This window comes from Misgurnus anguillicaudatus, chromosome 12, assembly GCF_027580225.2.
Source record: "Misgurnus anguillicaudatus chromosome 12, ASM2758022v2, whole genome shotgun sequence".
NCBI classification, from domain to species: domain Eukaryota; kingdom Metazoa; phylum Chordata; class Actinopteri; order Cypriniformes; family Cobitidae; genus Misgurnus; species Misgurnus anguillicaudatus.
Genome location: NC_073348.2, coordinates 6,329,615 through 6,353,311, shown reverse-complemented (window position 1 = coordinate 6,353,311; position 23,697 = coordinate 6,329,615). Strand labels below are relative to the sequence as shown.

General features: G+C 38.2%; 2 protein-coding genes across 4 annotated transcripts; both read right to left on the bottom strand.

Moving 5' to 3' along the window:
- Positions 1–809: 809 nt before the first annotated feature.
- On the bottom strand, positions 810–9,790 carry LOC129425581 (uncharacterized). Of its 2 annotated transcripts, XM_073873834.1 has the most exons (5): positions 8,443–9,790; positions 8,177–8,257; positions 7,078–7,137; positions 5,230–5,292; positions 810–1,685 (listed from the first exon to the last, which is right to left on the bottom strand). In XM_073873834.1, exons 1-5 carry the CDS (start codon positions 9,788–9,790, stop codon positions 1,471–1,473), a joined length of 1,767 nt encoding a protein of 588 aa, XP_073729935.1. In that variant the 3' UTR covers positions 810–1,470. The 2 variants fall into 2 exon arrangements, with proteins under 2 accessions (XP_073729935.1, XP_073729936.1); XM_073873835.1 differs by lacking the exon at positions 7,078–7,137.
- Positions 9,791–9,979: 189 nt separating this feature from the next.
- On the bottom strand, positions 9,980–21,383 carry LOC129424253 (uncharacterized). Of its 2 annotated transcripts, XM_055180855.2 has the most exons (5): positions 20,862–21,383; positions 19,012–19,063; positions 16,457–16,521; positions 14,743–14,886; positions 9,980–10,563 (listed from the first exon to the last, which is right to left on the bottom strand). In XM_055180855.2, exons 1-5 carry the CDS (start codon positions 20,874–20,876, stop codon positions 9,985–9,987), a joined length of 855 nt encoding a protein of 284 aa, XP_055036830.2. In that variant the 5' UTR covers positions 20,877–21,383; the 3' UTR covers positions 9,980–9,984. The 2 variants fall into 2 exon arrangements, with proteins under 2 accessions (XP_055036830.2, XP_073729937.1); XM_073873836.1 differs by lacking the exon at positions 14,743–14,886.
- Between the last annotated feature and the right edge of the window lie 2,314 nt (positions 21,384–23,697).

Here is a 23,697-nt window from a genome sequence, read left to right as displayed (position 1 = left end):
ATTTTTATATATATATATACACACACACACACACACACACACACACACACACACACACACACACACACACACACACACACACACATACTTGTTTATGCTACATGGTGGGGACTCTTGACTAGGAGGTTACACGTGGGGACAGCAATTTCTAAATACAATAAAGCCATAATTTTAAATCAGATGTGTCAGGGGGAATTTTTTATTAACAAAAAACATATTTATTATCAAAAATTCTTACGTTTAGCAAGCTTAATTTCTGTCAGGTTTTTCTATTCTGGTGGGGACATCGCTATTGTGCCTTACCTCAAACCACCACCAGTTGTCACTATTAGAAATTTAACTTTTATACAATTATAAACCTGTATATGATCAACAATAAAGATTAAGTTTAGACAATCATTAAAGAGTTGTTTTAAAGGAAGAATTATGTCTATTTAAATTGTAATAAATTTTTTATTTTATCTTACATTTCACTATTTACCATCAACTTTTGCATTTTAAGACCATTCCTAGGGATGTAAACAGTGAAAAAAGCCTTACCTCACTCCTGTTTAACATCTAATTTTCTTCAATTTTGACAATCTGAAAAGGTCCAAACTTTGATAACTAAGACAGACATGTTGTATGACAAACAGGAAATGTCAATGGGGAAATTACACCATGGGTATCACGGCCTTTGCTAAATAAAAATGATCTGTCCATACTGGAGACCACTCCTAAAATAAAACACTGCATCCCTGGCATTCAACAGGGTTGCACGATCTATTGCAATACATCTCTATAAATAAGCTTGTAACAGTACACAAAAATAGATCTCTTGATTAGTCAGTATTCTTTATTTAACTGATTTAACATCCCAACAACAAACATGGGAAAAATACATCTTGATAAAGGCCTAGGGCTTGGTGACATATCACATGTGATTATCATGCATATCTCATCAGTAAAGCTTTCAGATGAAGCAGCATTTACTACACAGAGACGTAGTTTACTAACAAGCTATGCAATATCACATTCATTATCACGGACGTATCACCTACAATAATTAATGTGATATTGCATAGCTTGTCAGGAAACTACGTCTCTGTGTAGTAAATGCTGCTTCATCTGAAAGAAGATCTTTGGAAAGCAGGTGATAGCGATTTACTACTAATAATGGAAACTGCTTTACTGATGAGATGTGCATAAATAATCATATGTGATATATCACCCAGCCCTATAAAGGCCCTTTACCTTTTATTTTAAGTTTTCAACAAACTAATGCGATCCTATCCACAAACATGGGAAAAACATCTTGATAAAGACTCTAGCGTTTTACATTTTACGCTTCATGGAATAAATGTGATTTTTAACATAAAATTATCACCCAGCCCTATAAAGGCCCTTTAACTTTTAGTTTAAGTTTTCAACAAACCAATGCGATCCTATCCACAAACATGGGAAAAACATCTTGATAAAGGCTCTATCGTTTTACATTTTACGCTTCATGGAATCAATGCGATTTTTAACATAACATTTCACCCCTTCCCAACTTCTCCCTTGAAGTGCTGCTGGGGACCTTTCAATGCACTCCATGCACTGGGCTTTTCCAGGAACTTTTCCAGACCTGATGTAGTCCATCAGTGTTTCTTCCACAGCCTGGATCTCTTCTGTGGACCACTTTCTCCGTGCGTTTTTTGAAGATTCTAAATGAAATGAATAAGTAATTAGTTATTGTGATAAAAGTGACTCATAACATAACAAATAAATACATGATCTCCAGTTTCTGCTACAATCTAGTTAGCACCTTGTAACAATGTTTAAAACTGCTGGTAATTTAGTGACTATCTAAGATATGTACTGGACCCGAAGACAAAAATGGACCATATTTTAAAGATTTTATTACTCTTAATCATCAATTTCTGCATAAGGAAATGGTGAAGTGAACTTGTGTATATCGGAGAACCTTTCCCTTTCTTTTATCTACATGTTTAAGCAGTGGCTATACATTTTACATATAAGTCTGAAATAGATTTTTGTTAATTAAAAGTTGCACATATGCTTGAATTAAATAGGCCCAGTTTGAGCAACAGATCTAATTGTAATGAGAACAGTCATTTTGCAAAGAAAGCGCTAGTTTTGTAAAACATTACAGTACCTAATACAGTTTGAAGTCATAAAACACAGACATTATGCTTTAAAATTGTGCTTCTTTACATTTCTTTGACCACCGGACTTTTGTGTGTGTGAAACCTTTTCTAAACTAGAACCCACTGCAGTTTGTCGCATGTCGCCATCACGGCTTGTTAAAGCTGTACGCGTCAGAATCGCCACGCAGCTGCGGTTTATCTCGGCACTTGCCACACAGAGCCATGCCTGCATAAATGACAGGAATTTGGGAAACATAAGCACCGCGTCCGGACCACCTACATTCTGCCTTTGAAACAGTCCGCGTTTTGCCGCTTTCTGCATGTCTGCTTCGGAATATAAACTACCAGTGACTGCCGCATCCCACCTGAAAGTTTTTATATAAAATCCTGTATAAATCATCATGCGGACCGGATTGGACACCTCTGTGGGCTGTGTTCAGGCAGACACACCTGGTCTAGACAATACGCCGTACATCTTCTACGATGAGGATTGTTGTGTCAACACCACTCTGCCATACCGACAAAGACACGAAAGGTTCAGTAGACTATTTGCTTTCAATAAATGATTCATGTCTATGTGTCATAAACAAAAACTGCTCTTTGTAAATAACTGGGATGTTTTCTGGGAGTGACCTAGGCTTTTCCATCCCGATGGACTGCACCCCAGCAGAATTGGACAGGATCTGCCATCGGACATCATCTCGAAGATACTGCGCACTATTTGACTAGTAAGTACAACCCTTAAAAATACAGACCTAATCGATAAAAGCACATGTGTATTTCCCCAGATAGTGAGGTCAAACAATAAGTTGCCTGTAAAATCTTAAAAAAAAATCAGATTATCATCAATCCACAAAAAAATATCAAACAAAGTTAACAAAAAAAAAAAATCAAATTAGGGCTCCAAAACATTAGCTCGCTCACACCTAGGGGTTTAATAGTAAATTAAATGATCACAGGTAATGGTTTTAATGTACTATGACTAACTGAGACCTGGCTTAAACAGAATGACTACATTGGTTTAAATACGTCTACTCCACCTACAGTAGTTTTTAAGTTACTCTATCATATATAAGACAAAAATGCCTAATAGGGATCTCCAAGTCACATGACCCCTAGCCACTTGTCAGCCATTTTGATGGAATACATCCGTCTGCTACTCAGTGGCAATCAATGGATCTATTATTAGGGGTGAGTAATATATATTATTAGTATATTATTATACTGTAATTATTTTATAATTAGCCTAAATATTGCAATACTTTGCGCTACAGTATTAATATAATTGCGTTCCAAAATTTTTTTAACCGAATAGAATAATTTTCCCCCCACCACTATCTATTATTAGCGCAGCGGCCTCAGCCAACTCTTCACGTCATGTCATCGCACTTATCAGCATCACAAAAAGATATATACAAGAGGAAGATAAAGGAATTAGGAATCATAGATCCATATGAAGAACCACAAGTTCTTTATACAGGCATTAAATGTGTAGAAAAACTTCCTGACATTGAGTTCGGTGACATTTAGAGCTACCTTATTCACTTCCCATCACGCTACATCAGAGCTTCATTAAAAGCATACAAAAGCTTAGCAGGCTATCGGTATCACGAGTCTGGATGGGTCAGCAATAGGGTTGCTGCGGTGACAGAATTCCCACCGGTTAATCAGCGCATGACAAACGAATGATACCAGTTTCACCGGGTGGGAGGGGCTTATAAATGCGCATGCAGACGTGCGCATTTTACTTTCACTTTTGAATTAGATGCAACTGTTTAAATGCAGTGGTTGCGTACGCTGCATTAAATCGCACATGAATCCGTGTGCAACGCGAGTGCAACAGCTGGTTTAATTAAATGCTTGAGCCAGTGTGTGCAGGTAATTCTGACAGTACCCGCCGCCAGTCCCAAGCAGAGCAACCGGCTACTCCTCCATAAAGCGCTGCATGAATGATGGGTTTATTATTATTCTTAATGAAAAACACAACAACAAAACGATCTTGCTTATATTAAACATCATATTTGAATATTAACACAAAAACAAGTAAACACGCGGCTTCTGCCATCGTCTGGTCAGTCAGCTCGCCTCGCACACTGACAGGAATAAATGAAATCTGACACCTGCTGCTCTGTGATGTGACACGCGTTCAGCTCCGTTAAATTCAGACAGAAGACACATTCAGTGTTTGCTCGCTCTAACGAAACTAAATGATTTAATTACAAGAAAATATCAAAACGACGGTGAAAAACGGTGTTGCGATGAGCAAGTGATCTAACCGGTGAGAGGCAGTTTAGCATTTTCTATTCCGTCAAGATGGCTGCTCCAAATGGCATGGCGTGACGTCACACAGGCAACCCTAGTCTATACTGCTTTTTTGAAAATTTGCAGCTTTTCTCTGATTCATTGATAGTTGCAGACTTTAACATGCATGTAGATAACACAAATGATGTTTTAGGACTTATGTTGACAGACTTATTGAACTCCTTTGGGGTCAAGCAAAATAGTAACAGACATAATTGCATCTTGTAATTTTGCATTTAGTCATAAATAACTTATTAACTAGACTCTTCCTAAAACAAGCTATGAACAGCAGCTATGCTTATTTTTTGTATTTGCTTTTCTGTTTCTACGTTGGGATGCTTAACCTGAGGTAACTAGCGATTACGCCAGCTCCAGTGAGAATCCTGCATCCGTCAGATGACATAACACATATGGAAAGATGACATCTGCCCTTGCAAGGACTTCAGTCGATGCCAACTTTGGACTACAAATTGATCCATAATTTTTTTTCTAAAATGTTGTGTTCTATGTGTATTCCACATTCTGTCCTTTTGTAAAGCTGCTTCGCAGCAGTGTAAACTGTGAAAAGCGCTATACAAATAAATTTAAATTGAATTCTCTCCATGCAGTTTCTTTTTAGAGCACTCCGTTCATTTTATATCTTCTATGCTGCTGTTAACAACTCTCCACCAACACAAATCACTGAAAAACACACTATCTATTTGGCCATTTCAAACTGAAATTACTTGATTTTGACTGAACTTTCACAGAAAAATGGAAAGTGTGACCCATTTCATAAGATAATTAAAAACCAGCTTACTCTTTGCTGCGTGTGGTTTCTCCAAGTCCTTGCCAATCGGATGCAGTTTTTTATCGCTCTTGCCTGTTATAAACATATGAGCACAAGTGAGAAGACTTTCAAAATATGCAAATTGTGCCACACATGTATTAAACAAAGATTATTACACGGCACTCTACAATGCTTGATTCTGATTGGCCAGTTGCGAAATTCCAAGTTATGTTATTCCAAGATAACAATAATAGCCTGAAACTAATAACACACGGCTGCAAATCATTTTGACAGGTAGAGTTTAATATTACACAAAAATTTAATATAAATATTTAAATATAATTAAATAACATGTATGACATTATATACTAGTCAATATTTGAAGCCAATCAAAACCTTTCATAAAAGTTGTCTTAAAGCTATGGTCTACGATTTCAAAGATTGTTCATTATTAATAACCTCGTTTAGATGCTGGTTATGGTTCTACAGTAAAATCCTAACAATATGAAGAGAAAAAAGAATAAAAAAAATCCATTCAGTCTATTGGGTGTACGACGGCAGATAAATTGACCAACGTAAACTGTCCGGCCGGACAGCTTACATTGGTTAACTGCTCTCATCCAATCCCCGCTACACTTGAAAATCCACCTCGCGCTCGCATCTCCACCCAATCGCACACCACCCCGCCCCTCTCCTGCCTGCGACATGAAATTTGTGTCAGTGTATGTTAGCTAGCGAAGCAGCAACATCTCACTAATGGAAAAAAAAACTAACCGACAGCAGCAAGCTTCTTGTCCCTACAGTAAAGGTTGGAAGAAAAAGGAAGTCTGTAGAGGAAAGAGCAGAGGTAAAAAAATTTGAAAAACGCCGGACTCTAAGTAGAATCAATATAGGGTCCGCCATTGACCGTTGGAGGAAGCTTCAGGGAGATTTGGGGCAGAAAACCGACGCCGACACGGCGGACTTTTTGTTGAACAGGTACGCATCTATTTATACTTTTATTGTGTGAGGTGTTACATAAATATCTTTTTGTGAGTCTGACAACATGCTGCCGGTCGGCATTGAAATGTTAGCCATTTAGCATCGCGTATCACGGGTCAAAGTAATTATATTTACAAAATAATTTCTTGAAGCTCAGGAGGGGAAACGTATGCCAAACGTTGTTGTGAAAGTAAATAACGTCAATTACAATCATAATTGTTAATTCCTTCAAGGCTTTATGTGTTTACTGCTCGGTAAATCTCTGTTCCGATGTTTACTACCGGTGATCACAGCTTGACTGAGTGACGTTGTTCAGGTCGTTTCCCGGTGGGAGAGATCAGGTAGCACAGAGGGGCGGGATGAGTTTTTTAAAACTTACTAACGGTCTCAGGCTTTCTCGACAGATTTTCAACATCGTAGACTACAGCTTTAAAAGTTTGAACAATACCCATTATTGTCGAAAACATCCAAATTCAGTCAACTTTTGAATTGGATAAAAACAGTTAGTGTATTTACAAATGATTAAACCAAGTAGTGTGTTTGTGACATCTGAACATCTTGTCATATCTTAAAACCGAAATTAAGCAGGTTTTCCTCACGGAAGGTCTGTATTTGTAAAAAAATTAGCAATTAAAATATTTAAACAATTTTTAACGCTCCTTACGTTACTTGTGATGTAAATAGTTGCGTAATAAGTGGGATAATGTGTACAGGCAGTAGGTTGTTATCGTGAAACAAGCGCTCACACTGTTGGGGCTTATTTCTGTGATAACAACCTGCTGCCTATACATTACCCTTACTTAACAGGTAAAACAACAAAAACATCTTTACGCTTGCTTCTTTTATCAGGAAATAAAAATATAATATAGGATGTTTAGTGCCTGAAAAACAGCTTACTTGTTGCATGTGGTTCCTCTAAGTCCTCGCCAATCTGATGCAGTTGTTTATCGTTTTTGCCTGTTATAAACATATGAGCACACGTGAGAAGACTTTCAAAATATGCAATATTCAATAATCGCACAGAATATTGACAATTTAGTAACCAGTAATTGTGTCACGTTTTAAACCAAGATTAACATGTGAAACAACTAAAACATCTTTACACTTCCTTCTCGATTTATCTGTAGTCTGAACACACAACAGCTCTCTTTTATTAAAAGATTATTGAATAAAGACTCCTAAATATCCGTAAGCACTCTCAATTTTTCTTCGAGTAATATTTCTAACTTTTCCATCATTCCCTATTAGTAGCTGATGGCTGTGAATTAAATTAAATTCGTAGAAGTGATAATGTTTAATTAATTGTTTTCCAAAAATGACAACAGTAACAGTTTAAAAAGTCATTTATTGTGCTGTTCTCCATAAGAATACATTGCCCATAGTGCTTTGCTGGAATGCTAGGCTGGAAGGAAGAAGTGAATTCCTTCTTATATAAGTAAGCAATAAGGTACGAGAGGCTGTGCTGTATCGTGAATAAGTAAGGGCTGAATGGCGTTGTTAGGCACGACGCGAAGCGGAGTGCCTGCAACCCCTTCAGCCGTTACTTATTCACGATACAGCACTTGCCTCGAGTACCTTATTGCTTTTATAAAACGGTTACCACACAATATTAAAGTAAAAAATATATTAGTGCAACTTTCATGAAGTTAAATCAATAAAAGCATTCCTTCCGCTAGAAAAAATAGTCCCTGACTGCGAACAACAACATGAAAGCTCAAATAAAAACAACAAACAGTTCTCAGACTTTGTCTCATTATATGTTTATGTGTTGCTAAGGGTGTTGCTAAGGGCGCAGTGATATTAAATAGAACTGTTGGGTGAAGCGGTCATAGCAGTGTTTTATTGTGAATAAAGCACACCTATTGACCAATCAGAATCAAGGATTGGAACTAACCGTTTTATAACAAGTTATATATAAGTTCTTTTGTTTTTAATTCAAGTCGTCAGTGGTAATTATTGCCTGCTAAGTGTAGAAGATGCAACACTGACTACATACCTGCTGAACTTGAAGGATATTTTCCAGTCATCTCTTTCTCATTTTCAGAGTCTGATACATCACTGTCCATCAGTACCCGCTCTAAAAAAACAGCAACCACATAAGACAAAATGATTAGCTAGCAACTAATTTTTTGAAGGCTACATTCAACAATTGTCTATAACCAACGGTTGTGTTACTTGCTGATCATAACATGCATCTGCCAAAAAAATCTATGGAGAAAAATTTGTAAATTAATTTACTTTATTTACTCAGCCCTGTTTTACCTTTTGGATCAATCTGGATCTCATCGAGATTTTTTCCTTTGAAGTCTACTATCTGACCTCGTTCCATGGCCATTAGAACTTTGCTGATTTTTGCCAGCTGTAAGGTACCTTCAGGTAGCCTGTAGAACTGCCGATGCACCCTGATGTCATGTCCTAAAAAGTCAGCAAGGTCATCCATTTCATTATCCTTCAAGTTGAGGACCTTGGACATCGTGGCCATGTGCTTTCTCAGTTTAGTAGAGGACAATGCCTCTGGATGTTTAGCCCCACAGCTTCGAGCTATTTGACGGATAGCATCTGAACCTCTGAAGTGGCTGAGGGCTTGTGGTCTCGCAAACAGAAATACATTCTCATCAAGCACATCACACTCGCGGCGATGGTTCACCAGTAACTCCAATGATTTCATCATTTCAGGTGTAAGTAGAATGGGGACCTTTCGTCCACGTTTGCCTCTTATCTCGATTCTCTGGAAGTGCTTACAAAGTCTTTTCTCAAGGTCTGACAGAGCAAGCTCTACATCTGGATGAGTCGATGAGGTATCCCTCAATATAAAAGCATTAAGGGCCATCTTGGATACCTCTCCTTCCCTTCTACGATTGAAAAGTATCACCTGACAGAGTGTCACTTTTGCAAGTTCTGCCCAGTGCTTGTTACTTGGTTCTTTTTCAAGTTTTGCTTGGTATTCCTTACTCTGTCTGTCAAGATACTGGTGCATTTTTTTCACATCGTCAGCAAAGGGAAGAAGTTGTGGACAGTTCCATTTTGCCTCGCTCAAATTTCGGAGTGCCTGAGATGACACACACTCACTCCATTTAGTGTCGCAGATTTTTTTAAAGGCCTGCACGTTGCTAAGGGCATTTTTATCACCTGACATCATTGCCTCACATTCAATAATGTTGGCCATCTTCTTGAGGTTGTGTCCCAACTTCAGCGCTAAAGATGGTGCTTTGAATGTGCTCGTCTCCTCATTCAAGCCAGCCACACTGTGAACTGCTTCAATTACATCAGGGAAATTGGCAGGGATGAAGAAATCTGAAACCTCCTTCAACTTGCCGTTCTTTTTTCCTTGGAGGACTAGGCGCCCTGTCTCACGCATCTTTTGTCTGATATATTCATGTTTTGTGACATCATGGCCATGCTTATTGAAGAGATGTTGCCCTAATTTTAAGATGACCTTCTCTTTGCGGACAACATTTGTTATCTCATCCTCATGCATTTCAAGCACCATTTTCCAAAAACGTGCATTCACACTCTCTGGAACTGGTTCAGTATACATGCAAAGGGACTGAACTCGAGTTTTTCCTGGCTTCATTCCTTTGACTTTCTGGTTTAGATGGCATCTCTGCATGTGCCTCCATAAGGATCTTCTCTTCAGGTACGCCGCACAGTTTACGCAGTGCAAGTAATCACTTGCTCTTACTGGTGCCTTGGATTGCTGAGGGGTATCACCATTCCTTTTCCTTCTTTAATCACCTTAGTATTATGACAACGGTTTCCTTTATTTCTCAATAAAATCAGCTGTAATCTTCGCTCTTTAGATCCTTAAGGAAATGCAACAGCTCTTGCCACCTCTGGCTTATCTTTGTGCTGCGATTCCAAATGACGTGCCATTTTACTGAATGGTTTAGCACAGAAAAAGCAGTAGGACTTTTTGTTGTATAGTCTGCGGTCATCAGTTTTTTTCTTTAGCATCATGACAGTCACATCAGAATTATCAGGCGAAGAGGATTCTCTGCTTGCATGATCATTCGATGAAGAGGATTGTTGGGTGTCATTTTTTTCAGGTGAAGAGGATTCTCTGCCTTCATGTTCATCAGATGAAGAGGATTGTTGGGTGTCATTTTTTTCAGGTGAAGAGCATTCTCTCCCTTCATGTTCATCAGATGAAGAGGATTCTTTGGTGCCACTGGTAGACAAGGAACTAGAACATGTCACACGCCTTTTTTTACAAGATTGAGCTCTTTTTGTTTTTGACTTAACCTTTCTTCTCTTATGCAGTTTGATCTTATGTTCTGCTAAACCCTCTGATTCAGAGTCCGATTCTTCCTCTGTCTCTGGTATATATTCATCCTCACTCAACTCTGAATTTGAAGGAGATTCTTCTGTTGTGCGTGTGTTGAACTGTGAATAAAAACTACTAGTTAAAAGTCTTGATTGGAAATACCCAAAAATGTTTTTTAAAACATATTAAAACTATAAAGTGTCCTAAGGGAACAACTAGAGTTGGGCGAAATATTTGAGGGGATTGTCATGCGCATCTCGCCAGTAAAGCAGTTTTCTTGATTAGTAGTAAACGGCATCATCTTTCAGGTGGAGCGGAATTTACTACACAGAGCGGTAGTTCACTGAAAAGCTATTTTGCAGGCGAATCATCCACAATTATGAATGCGGAATTGCCCCGATTGTCAGTGAATTATGGCTCTGTGTACTACTCACATAAACTGCTTATGTGAGTAAATCACTCACATATGCAACTAAATCTTGCATTTGAGCTGATAGGGTGAGGGGACCAAGCAGTAATACGAATACAGAATGAGGAAATCATGAACCTGCTGGTTTGGGATGAAGAGTGGGTCAGAAACAATACTTGTTTACATAGAAAGTCATCCAAACAGTCATTCTGACATTTTTTGTGTGCATTTGCAAAAGCAGGTGCGAAAGAGAACTAATATTGGTACTTGTGTGCTGTACGAGCTGCATCATCAGAAACATCATCGCATGTTTTTCATGCTGTCTTGCTCTTAATGGCTTAAAACAGTGGTTCTTAAAGTGTGGTACACAGAGAAACTACTGAATTAAATGTAAATTGCACATTCAGTTTTATAATCTTCAAATAAACCAATAAAATTACATATTTATTGCTTATATTGTATACCTTGGTTGGGAATACAGTCCCATTGTTCTGTCAATTACTGAGGGAACCCTTATCTTTTATCATAAGCTTCAGAGCAATAGAATGCACAATGGACTTTGATGTGTCTATAACTTGCACTGCACTGAACAGAAAAAAGCACAGAAAGAATGGTGGGTTGCACCAACAAGGATTAAATTAAGCAGAGTTTAGAGGTAATCTAGGGTTGGTTGATCTCACTTTAATTCTAATTCGAGTTATGTTGCATCACTTAAATTTAAACACAAAAGATTAAAACTTTAACCTGTATTAATTAAACCCTTCATCTGCGATTTATTTTGTCTGCCATGATGAATTTGCCAGTGTAATTATACAGCAATAATGTTGACGTTGTCATTCAAGGGGGTAAGCAGGCAAATGAAATTGTATTTATGTATTATAAATCACTACCTACATACATACGGTAATTAAAAGGGCTGATTCAAAATAAAAACATTTGACTATCAGTTAAAACAATCTATTGTATTGATTAACGGTGCAGTGTGACAGGAAATATTGCGATGCTCAGATATTGTGATATAACGAACAAGATGTGTCTACACATTTCTCACGAAGCGCTGCCGTATCTGTTCATTCATTGCCATTCAGTTCCTCACTGGAGCACGCATGACAAGAGGAGAAGCGCATTATACTGTATGAGCACCGGTAGTTGATGTCTTTGTACAGTATATACCGTAGGAAAGGGAGGGCATGGCTTTTGACGCTTCAAAGCCAAGTGGAGGAGGGATGCTGCAAAAAATCTCCTCACCTCTGTCCCTGAGAATGAGATAAAGCATATTTGGCGTGCTGTCTGAGGAGAGGGCTCCGAGCTTGGAATTTTAGCCCGAACCCAGAGTACTCCCCAAAAATGCCAAATAAATGATGGACAGCAGCCAGAACAAACATCCCCAAAAAGTGTAAGCATAAAGACCTACGGAAAGCGGTGGGAAAACTAGTGGTTTGACTGGGAGGGCTCTCGCGGCATCCGACGGGGGCTTTGGCTGAGATGCTCGCAGCATTGGACGAGAAAGCCCTGCCGGCAGTCAAACGGGGAGCGCTTTCACGAACTAGAACAAGGTATGGTATTAAACGAGTTTAGGCAAACTGACTGGGAGGCCATCGCAGGCAGCTTCAGATGGTAGCTTTGGTTAAGATGCTTGTAACACCGGACGGGACGGCTCCGCGTGCAGTCGGTCGGAGAAATGCTGGTGTGGACAGTGAGAAATTTAAATAGCGAAACGAGGCATTAGAATTAGTCGTTTGACAAAGCATCCGAAGGGAGCTTTAGCTGAGATGCTCACAGCATCGGACGGGTAGGTACCACCTGCAGTCAAATGAGAATGCTCAAGAAAAGGTTTAAAAGAGCCAAAAATTTGGTTTCCGAGGACCCTCACGGCGTCGGAAGGTAGCTTTAGCGGAGATGCTCGCGCCATCGGACGGGTAGGTCCTTGCAGTCGAATGAAAATGAAAAGGTATTTACATTTTCAGTAAAAGTAGAAGGAATTGCGAAAACAAAAACCAACATATTTCAGACTGCGAGTCGAAACTAAATTTGCGTCTGATTTTTTCCCACAGGAAGCTAAACAAACAGCGATGCGAGATTGAAGGTGGTATAATGCGCCAGCGGGCGTCAAAAATGCCGTGAATCAGTATGTGGGCATAGTTTGATGTCAACTTTGCCAGGTCCATTCCTAGCAGGATTTTTTATTTTATGGGCTGATAAAAACGCTTAAAAGATTAATAAATTACCTGGTGCAGCACCCTTTTAAACAGCTCGACTATTAGGGAATCTAGAGTAGCAGACTAGGGATCATAAAAATATATTTAGAGTAAGCAGGGATCCTGGGACAGAATTAAGCCATGATTAATTTCAGACATAATTTGTAAAATCAGCGTCATGGCTCCACCAGCAACTGGCAAAACGAATCGACTGGCAGGCGACGAATATTCAATGTTAGTTTTGAAATTCATAAATGACCCGTGAATTTGACTTCACGTGAAGGAAATGGGTGTAGCGCGCCGCTGCGAGTGCTGAAAACCCTGGTAAGGCTGTATATACCCATCAGGGTTTGATAAAAACAAGGAACAGCATTAAAAGTCGGCAGCAAGAGTTGGATCTAGTTAGTGCACTACTTAGGGTTCGAACACAGTCCTGAAGAACGAAGGACGAGCCAACAATTTAAAGCCAGGCACAATAGAGGCGCGGTGACGGAGTGACTGATCGTCTTAATAGTGGAAAGAACATTTGTTATTATTATACTTGAGTTTGTATTTAGTGTATGTGTCGAGAAACACAATGTGCTTTAAAAGAGTATGTAAAAAGTGAGTTAATCCGCCTAATAGTATATCTCCAACAGCAGACGGAGACGTCGCCTCTTCCAGACACACAATGGCAAATGTATGATCACGAGACTCAAAAATAATTACAGACCTGACTCACGGATTTAGTCTGGTTATTATCCGGGCAGGTGGTGATATAGCGCAAAGACTGCTGCTCTGATGAATGCGTGACCAGTTGCTTAAGTTTGCACCAATTGGGGGAAAAAAAGAGCAAATTATTCCAGTATAGTGGCTGAATCAATACGAAACTCCGTAAAACTAATGATGAGAGTACAATACATTGTAAGAGTAGGCTAACATGGAATGAAAAACCAACACGGTCTACATCACGAAAAGAGTAGCAGAGAAAATATTGATAAAGCGTAGGCTATATGAACTTTAACCGATGTCTGCGTCCGAGAACGAAAAAATGTGGCCCCATTGTTAATAATCAGTGTGTTTCAAAACGATTGCATTCAACAGGAGTTACTGAGAGAATAAGGATTTTATTTTATTTTCAAGGAAAATAAAAAATACAGGAGGGAAGTGGGGCTGGGTGGTCTGCGTAGGCAATCTCACGCTTGATTTGGTGATAGAACAGGTTGAAAAAAGACAATATGAGATATAAGTGTGTCGTCAGGGCTCGAGCCGCTAACGGAGGCAAACTCATGCTAGGAATCACCTGAAGTTAACTGCTTAGGATAGAGAATATTACAGATTAGGGAAAATGAACGACGGATCGCTATGGTGGTGGATATAACAGAAATATTTGGTGGAATGGTAGCAGGATCCGTGGTTATGCGGATGGGGGAACTGATTGAAGCCGGCGCTCTAGGACACGGCATAGACCTGCCAAGGGCCTGCCACCGGTGGTAAGACACAAATGAAAAAACCCGGTGCTCGGCGGAGTAGGGTTGAAGCTGTAGGATGCGAAATTTCCTTGCTTGCTCGGTGAGGACGAGAGAGGTTTAGTAGACTGAAGGAGACTTTAAATCAAATGACTGAGCATTAAACCTGCGCGAAACATAAAGACAACAAACACAAGACTGACCTAGCAAACAAAGCCATACAAAAGATTTAATACAACTAACCTTTGTTGTCATGCGCTGATGTAAAAATAAAGTCTTTTCACGTTCATCTTTTAAAATTTTTGTTTGCGCCTTCAAGTATCGATCTTCACAAACATTCTGATGCGCTCTAAGTTTTTGGAGGCGACTCAGGTGATGGCTTTGAGCCTATATAACAAAAACAAAGAAAATGTTTTTTTAGAAGCCATTAATTTTCTTTTGCTATTTATGCAACTTCTAGAAATGAACCTTTAAATCATGGCTTATTGTTGACAGCAGACAGTCTACCAGGTGAACCACAGGGGATTCCCTATATTCCCCTAAACAACTTAAAGGGCGGGTTGCAGGTTACATTTTTCAACGAATTTGTGCAATTTGCTTGTTGATAATAAACATTTAAACTGTTATTCATTGTATTTAATGTTGTTGGGTATCACAAAACGGAATATAATACGAAAAAGTACAGCAGTTTGCAGTGATTCTCCTTTCCCCCACAACGCACTGTATGACGTCACGCTGGGGAGAGAATTTACCAAAGCCGCCTTGAGAGCATTGAGAGTGACTATAGAGAGACGAGTAAAGTAAAGATCTAAGATTATAGATTATAGATAAATACATAGCCAGACAGACAGACAGGCTAGTATAGAGAGATAGGCAGACAGCATAACGTTAGCATAACTTCGTGTAGAAAGTAAACAAAGAATTAACATCCTCGTGCGTGCTGGCTTGAGGGGGACGATGATCCTGCCTGAAATGGGTGTATGCGATCTTCAGCACAAACGGATTTAGACAGCATGTCTCAAATCCTGGAAGATGAGCGAGGCACGTCACATCTGTTCGCGGGGAAATCTTCTCGACCGGTGACTAAAACGCACTCACTTCACTTCCAGCCAGTAGTGGAGTGGCAATCGCGAGAGTCGGGACTTTCCCGCTGGGCTGGTCTGATAATAGTTATACATTTCGAGTTATATTAGCAACACCGTCTGGCGGCGTGATGTGCGGCCGGTTCCCGCAGCCCGCTGGTCAAACTGTGCAGCCTCTCTGATCAACAAAGTATATAAGAGTGCTCAACCTGTTCGGCAGGTCCAACCATTTACAGGATTTATAAAAATACGGTGATCAATGAGCGGTGCCTCCTCAAATGGCATAGCCTGTCGTGATGTTAAAAGCTGCCGAACGCCTGTTTATTACAGTATGCGGTCGGATCAGAGTGTGCTGCAGCTGCTGACCGCTGCTTCTGTGTATAAAATGATCGTGTGATTAGTTATGATCGCATAAACAATATAACAAAGCATCCTTTTATTTTACAAAACAATATATTTTAGATATTATTTGATAGACTAGTAAGTGTGGATTAAGGATGTTTAAAAATCTCTAGCCTGTTGGTCAGGACATGAATGGATCAAATCAGCAGATTTGCGAAGTTTATCTTCACATATATCATAAATAATCTTTAAGACCATTTTTGAGACATTTTAAAAATGATATACATATCTTGAGTGATTTATGTACCCATTAATCGACAGTGGTGGTTAATCTGCAACACGCCCTTTAAGATTTAAAATAGAAATGTCTTAGTTATGGGTACAGTATCCTGCAACAAATTTGTGTTTGTCTGGTAGATGGTTGGGTACAAAATACTTTTGAAGGCTTGGTGGTGCAGACTGGCTTTTGTAATGGTTTAGGTGAGTTTGAGTGTTGAAAAATCCAGACCTGTGAATCACTAGTGGCTGCCTACCTTTGTCTTCTTTTCAGGACCATCTATCGTAGTTGTCTTTTCAGGACCATCTGTCAGATCATCCACTGCAATATAATTCATAGAAGACAAAAATCTTATAAAGGTTTGAACAATGCCAACTTGAGGCTGCTTAAACTTTAGTAAAATATTTTTTCCTTTTTATTCCCTCCTACTAGTTCATAATAGATAGGATAGATAGATAGATAGATGAGAAATATTATATCAAATGGAAGTCTATATAGTTTATAAACATTACATAGAATGGCAGTCTAATGGGCCTCTGGGAGTTTAAAGGAATAGTCTACCCTTTTACCATATTAAACTATGTTATTACCTCAACCTAGACGAATGAATACATATCTATCTTTTTTTCAATGCGTGCACTGTACAGCGCGTCGTGAATTTGTTAGCATTTAGCCTAGACCTATTCATTCCTATGATACCAAAAAAAGTTTTATTTTGTGGCACCATACTTACTGGTGTAACTCCTCATGTAACAGTCTTTTTTTTTTTAAATATATTTTTGGGGCCATTTTTGCCTTTATTGGATAGTAATTAAGGAGACGACAGGAAAGTATAGGGTGAAGAGAGGGGTATGGGATTGGCAAAGGACCTCGAGCCGGGATTCGAACTCGGGTCGCCAGAAGTGCGTCTGCACCATGTGTCGGAGCACTTTCCACTACACCATCGGCTCCGACCTCATGTAACAGTCTTTAAATAGGGAAAACACAGAAGTGTTTGGTGGCTTCCCTGTTTGGTACCATAGGAATGAATGGGGCTAGGCTAAATGCTAACACATTCACAACGCGCTGTACAGTGCACGCATTGAAAAAAGATAGATATGTATTAATTCGTCTAGGTTGAGGTAATAACCTAGTTTAATATGGCAAAAGGGTAGACTATTCCTTTAAGTTGAGTTCTGACAAAGCAGCAATCTTCTGATCTCTCTCTTTAGAAACCAACACGGATGTGACTTAAACTGCAATTTATCGACGGACCGCTAGAGACTGGCTCCAAAAGGGAGTCAATCCCATAGACTTCCCATGTTAAAATGCCCAAACAAAGACTGTATAAAACAGTCTGAAATGTTGTCATATAATTTTACTCCTGCATTTCCTAAATAACATAGCATTTACTAGTACATACTACATTGAAAGCAGTCCACCTCGGTTTAACATGCATTTGTACTGCGGTTCATCAACACATCTATAACAAATGTTTTGGTAAAGAAGACTAGAACAGACTGAGCTGCTCTAATGCCCTGCATGACTGTGAAGATACAGAGTGTTGTGTCTCAGGTTCATCACAGAGTAAAGCTGTCAAATCAACTGCACTGTATGTCAATTACATCATGAAACTGCATGTGATAAGCAGTTGCCGCCAAAAATTTGCGGTCTAACAGCTCAAAGCAACAATAGTAAAAATGTGGACAACACAATAACAATTTGTAGACATTGTTTGACAAAAGTCCCTCATTCTCACGGTAATACGGTAAGTCTCATATGATAAAAGTGAACATGCTACACTCAGGCGTTTCACAATGCCACAGAACAACCATTATTGGCTGAGTGTACATCGTTTACATCTAAAGAACCTTTCTGTTTTATAAAAGTGAAAAGGTAAGAAATGGTTCTCTGAAAAACCTTTGACAGAATGGCTTTTCTATGGCATCGCTGTAAAGAACCTTTTAAGCATCTTTATTTTTAAAGAGTATGGGTTTTCAACATACAACATTTATGCCAGGTAAAAATAAAGCCTTTAAATGATAATATTCTTTCAAAAATATGTAATTAAAATGTAAACATTAATTTTGTTTAAACACAGTTCATACCTCGAAAACGGTATCACAGAAAATTTTAGTGGTTTTGAAACCTTGACTCTTTAAAACCTCAGTATACCTCGAAACCGGTAACCAGCCCATGCCTACTTAACAGTTTATCAATAAATAACCTGTATGGCGTCTTCAAAACATAACAATCTGAGGAACCGGATTGCACTAATACCCAATTCACAAAACTGTTCGGTAAAAAATTTTCTTACAAGCATATTTACAATGTGTTTGTAGGCCACCGCAAACCAGCAACCTGCACCCAAATTTCAGCTCTGGTCATGTCACGGGGAAACAAAAACAACACTTGTGTTGTTGCACTTAACTACGCACAAACATGAGTCATGACTCTAAACAACAACAACGAGTGATGTCTCGAGTGATAACTTGCATGCAAAAATACTGCAATCTTGCAAATCACGGTGCAGTGATTGGATTCTAGTGATTGACGTCCTTCTCATGAATAATAATCAAAAATTAGTGTTTGCATTTGTTTTGTGCAGCCATGGCAGCCAATAAACACTCAAATCACTGGCATTTACGTCCCATGGTATGACGTGGCTTAAATTTTTTTTTTACTTTTAAACTGATAACCAAAATAACCAGTTTCCACTTTGTAATATCATTTGTGACAGCTAATACTGTTTTAAGTGATGTGCAACATGTATACAACATAAAAATTAGAATTATTTGAAGTAATATGAGACCCTATAATTCATTATCTTACCTGTACATCCAGAGCTGCCATACGTAGATGACTTGTAACTAGTTTCATCTTCCTGCAAGCAAAAGTTCAGTACAGTCAGTCAAATATCATGGTCTAACACAGTGGTTCTCAAGTCCAGTCCTCGAGCCCCGCCTCCCAGAACATTTTAGATGTCTCTATATAAAACACCTGATTCATCCTCGATATCGAGAATACATCCAGGTATTTTCATGCACCCTCTATACTTGCTTTCTTGAGAATCGAACTTTGATGGTTAATATTGACGTAGAGTGAGGACATAAGGACGCAAGATCGCTGAAGAATGCATATTGATAAACAGCCGTTCTGGCAAGAGCCTGATGAGTGGAATCAGGTGTTTCATATAAGGAGACATCTAAAACATTCTGGGAGGGGGGGGGGCACGGACTGGACATGACATTACATTGTATTTTAAACTGCAATTTGGGAATATATAAAAGTAATAGATTTAGGTTCAGTATAGCAAGACAAAGCTACAAATACCAAATGCTTTAGGTGTTTCCATTTATTTTGACCAGATTGTAGTGCAAATAACAGTTTGTTCCATCAGGCAGCATTTAGTTCTCTGAGATACGTCATACAACCTCCTTTAGTGTATTAAGCACTAATAGCATATAGGCCATTTTTTATAGAGCTGATAAAACAGGCATCTCTATGATCCATCAATGCAGAACAATATAGTGTCTTTATTTAATGCTTACAAAGTATAGAAAATGTTGTAGTTATAATAAGAATTCATTTACATATGATTTAGAAACTACTGGCAATTTGTTTTGTACATAAATTTAAATAAGGAATAAAACTGAAAGTTCTTATAATTGATTTGTTATTTACGTTATTTTATACACATGATTAATTTCAAGTTTATTGATTTTAGTTTCAAGTTATTAAACTTGAAACTTGAATTTCATATTTTGTTCTATTGTTAAGTAACCCTTATGAAAATCAAACACGATTTATTATAGAAGTAGTTATTTTGGTTAAGTTTTATTATACTTTTACTGTAAATATCTTGGTTAATATAATATATGTGTATATGTTACGAGTGTAACGGTGTCTGTCATGAACCGTCACGGAATGGATGTCATAGTGTGCGCAGTGTTTACATACGATTGACTGCATGCTGCGCAGATCGATCAATACATGACATCAATATAACGCGAGAATGCGGAACTGTGATGTCATAGGGCGATTGGTTTGCAAATGCAGTCGAACACGTGTAAACACTGCGCGCACCATGACGTCCGTTCCGTGACGGTTCAGGATTAATACAGACACCATTACACTCGTAATATATACACATATATTCATTTATTAAAATAACACCTCCCAAAAAGGCATTTTCTCTCAAGGCACGTGCTCTCTAGCCCCTTTTAATGTCTATATGTACACGTGTTTGGGCCTCATACCCCAACATTAGCTGCAACTACTGACCATTAAAACGTATCTAAACACTTTTTAAGATATTAAATTTAGAAAATATGTCTTTAAATATGAAAATTAAGACAACAACATTTGAAATTAAACAAAGTTCACAGGTGGATTAACGCTAAAAAGACAGTATGTTAACCTTCGCTATTCTAACTGTGGCCTTAAAACAGGATCTTAAAACTCCCTTAAACCCTAATTTAAGTATTATTATTGACATTATTTTCATTTTGGTACATTAATCTACACGTTTTGCAAAGTTGCTTTAAGATTACGCTGATTATGAAAAGCGCTATAGAAATAAAATGACGTGACATTTTACGATATATGTACAAACAATACGTAAGTTGAATAAACAGCACGAATTTATATTGAGAGCCTTGTAAAAGAAGTCAAAAACTTACATTATCCTTAGACATCTTCTCTCCTCTGCAGCGCGCTGTGTCTGGAGTATCTCGCAGTCCGTGTCGCAGGTGTGAATCCAGCGGGGTGGGGGAGGGGATAGTCACGGTGGGGACGTAAAATGTTACGTTCTGTGTAACGTCAGTAATTACTTAGGCTTTGTGCTTAGTAATATATTTATTAGCAATAATATTTTTCCATTTATAAAAACTCACCATAATGTGGATGTAAAAAGATATTTATATTTATATTTATATTAAAAAACATGAATGAATTTAGATCCAATTTAGAACTATTAAACAATTCACAAAAAAGTAAAAAGTAACGATTACAATGCCTTGTAATCAACAAAACCTATATTATTTTACCCTCTGAGAGGAAATAAAATAAGTTTGAAACAAGTGGCTTGCCTTGACTGAGACCAATAGAAGGCCTCTACTTGAGGCCTGCCAGATTCCTTATTTTCAGATGGTTTCTTGCATATAAACTATAGTGACTAAACCATTTCAAAACTGTGGTGTCATAGATTCATGAACCTGCTTGTTTTAAACTATTTCAACACAACACCAAAAGCAGTTTAAGTTGTAGCTTACATTAAAATGACTTTCACGAATGTTATCAAAATGTTTGATTCTTAGAAGTTCAAAGTGGATTCTTAGAACGTCAACAAGAATTTCATTTCAGTTCTTAGACACGGTCTACATTCATTCTGAAACTCTTTAACTGCATCCTCCTAACTATTTCTAAAATAAAAGCAAAATATCTTTCTTTCACATCTACTCCTCTCCTGCTTTTAAAGTTCTAGACAATGATTCAAACCATGTATTGCTGCTTCTGCCTCCTCATAAGCCGATTTGCTTGTATTCCTCATTTCTAATTTAAATCGGACAAAACTAAATGAATAAATGTAAATGCGATCACCTATGTAGCAGTTTAGCTGGTAGAGGAGAATGGCAGAAGACTATATTTGCAAACTACATCAATTAATTGTCAATTAAAGTAAAAAAAAATATATTATAGCCTAACACAATTTAAATAATGGTAAAAGTATAATACAGTGCACAATGGTGCAGTTTTTCCATACTGGGAAACCCTTCTTGCTTAGCCACTAGTTCAGATCCTCCCAATATGATCTGAAACTACATACAATAATGCTAAATATACCAATAAAACAAAGGTAAAAGTTTTGTGTAAATTTAACTTTGTATATTCACTGTATGTACATGCATACATCCATACATTAGACTAGTCATTATGATATATTGTTCATCATTTCCAGGATTTGAGTTACCATAATGATTTGGCCTCTGTTGTCACTCAACATTGTGAATAATAATAAGTCAATAAAGAAGTGTGCTGCTACAGTTAGAGCAGATGCCCATCATGGCCCAGGTAACTGCTCTGAGAGGTAATGGTCTAGAGTGCCACATGCATATTTTTGTAGGTAAAACCCAGAAACGAGTTAGCATTTTAGCACTTCCGGATCCATCGTCCCAAAGTCAATACGTTTTGTGAATGGGGTTTTGTGTTAACATAGGAGATTTGTTCACGTTTCATTCTATAACATAAAACACAACAGTAATACCCCCACAAAGACTATTTAAAGCTTTTAAGTGTCTTTAAAAGGGTGGTTGCTAACAAGTTGCTATGGACTACAGACATCGAATGCCATCACGCATGAAGATTTCAAAAACAATACAACATGGGCATAATTCCAAATAAAAATTCATCCACAGAGTATTTCCTTAATACTGATGACGTTGATGTAGAGAGACTGTGGTGTAGTTCAAGATTAGCTTTTCATTTCTAGTAAACAAATTTAGACTTCAAAATGCATAAAAGTTGTGTTCATGTGTGAAGATTATTTTATTGAACAAAACATGTAAGTGTCATAAACTTTTGTTAATCAGAGAGTTTGTTAATTGCTATAATCCAAAAGTCTATGGGAAAAATGAATGGGCTTTTTGGTTAGGGAATCAGTGTCCTGCTAACTACCGGTTAGTCTACAAGCTACATCACCCATGCGGCACTCTATAAACTGTGTGAACTGGAGAGCATATGCCAACTCACAGGCATTACATTAGCTATTTTGTTGGCAACCAATCATTGCCCCTGTACTTCAATAGCAGCACTAACAACTTGATGCTGGATTAGTAGATTTTGTAACTTTTGATCCAGATCTGTTTACATCAATTTCTGTACTGTTCACCTCATTTAGCTTCATAAATAGAGATGTATTTGGCCCCCTTCTCCCACAATGAGCACTTGTCATTATGATAAAGCAATATCGCACAATCTATGTTATCTTATGGCATCACTACTAGCCCATAAAGTATAGGAAGACTACTGATAAACTGTGAGACATGAGCTGGGGGTATAATGCGTTACTCTGTTAGCTTAAAGGTAGGGTAAGATTTGATCCTGAAACATTTTTAGTTATGCTGGTTAAAAGTCTCCTCACATCCTGATAGCAATCACTGTGTTAAGTTGTTTAAATGTATTTGTAGAAATTTATGTCATCTGTGAAAAAAATTTCAACCAATCATAGATTTTGGTCCGAACGGACGTTTCCTTTTTTGTCCCTCATACGTAAGCGTAATTTGAATGCCCACCGTGCAGCGAGTCCACGCAGACACCATATGTCACGTGCGCTCACCTCCTGTCTGTAAACAGCGAGAACAGCAAACTTTTCTGCTGAATTGACAACCTGTACAGGAGTCACAAAACGAAAGACATCTTTTATAACAACAACAGCAAAAACTGCCTGGATCAGCAAAGAGCAAAAACCCAAATTAACATCGGTAACTTTACTGCTTTACCACGAGATGAAACAGCTGC

What these genes read in the sequence shown, in the direction of transcription:
- LOC129425581 (XM_073873834.1), bottom strand. Translation starts at nt 9,790, where the DNA reads ATGCAGAGATGCCATCTAAACCAGAAAGTCAAAGGAATGAAGCCAGGA. An exon ending in GATCCAGATTGATCCAAAAG is followed by an intron (nt 8,258 to 8,442) that starts GTAAAACAGGGC and finishes CTGTTTTTTTAG; the next exon opens with AGCGGGTACTGATGGACAGT. An exon ending in AGAGGAACCACATGCAACAA is followed by an intron (nt 5,293 to 7,077) that starts GTAAGCTGTTTT and finishes TGTTTATAACAG; the next exon opens with GCAAGAGCGATAAAAAACTG.
- LOC129424253 (XM_055180855.2), bottom strand. An exon ending in GTCCTGAAAAGAAGACAAAG is followed by an intron (nt 14,887 to 16,456) that starts GTAGGCAGCCAC and finishes TTTGTTATATAG; the next exon opens with GCTCAAAGCCATCACCTGAG. An exon ending in ATCAGCGCATGACAACAAAG is followed by an intron (nt 10,564 to 14,742) that starts GTTAGTTGTATT and finishes TTTTATTCACAG; the next exon opens with TTCAACACACGCACAACAGA.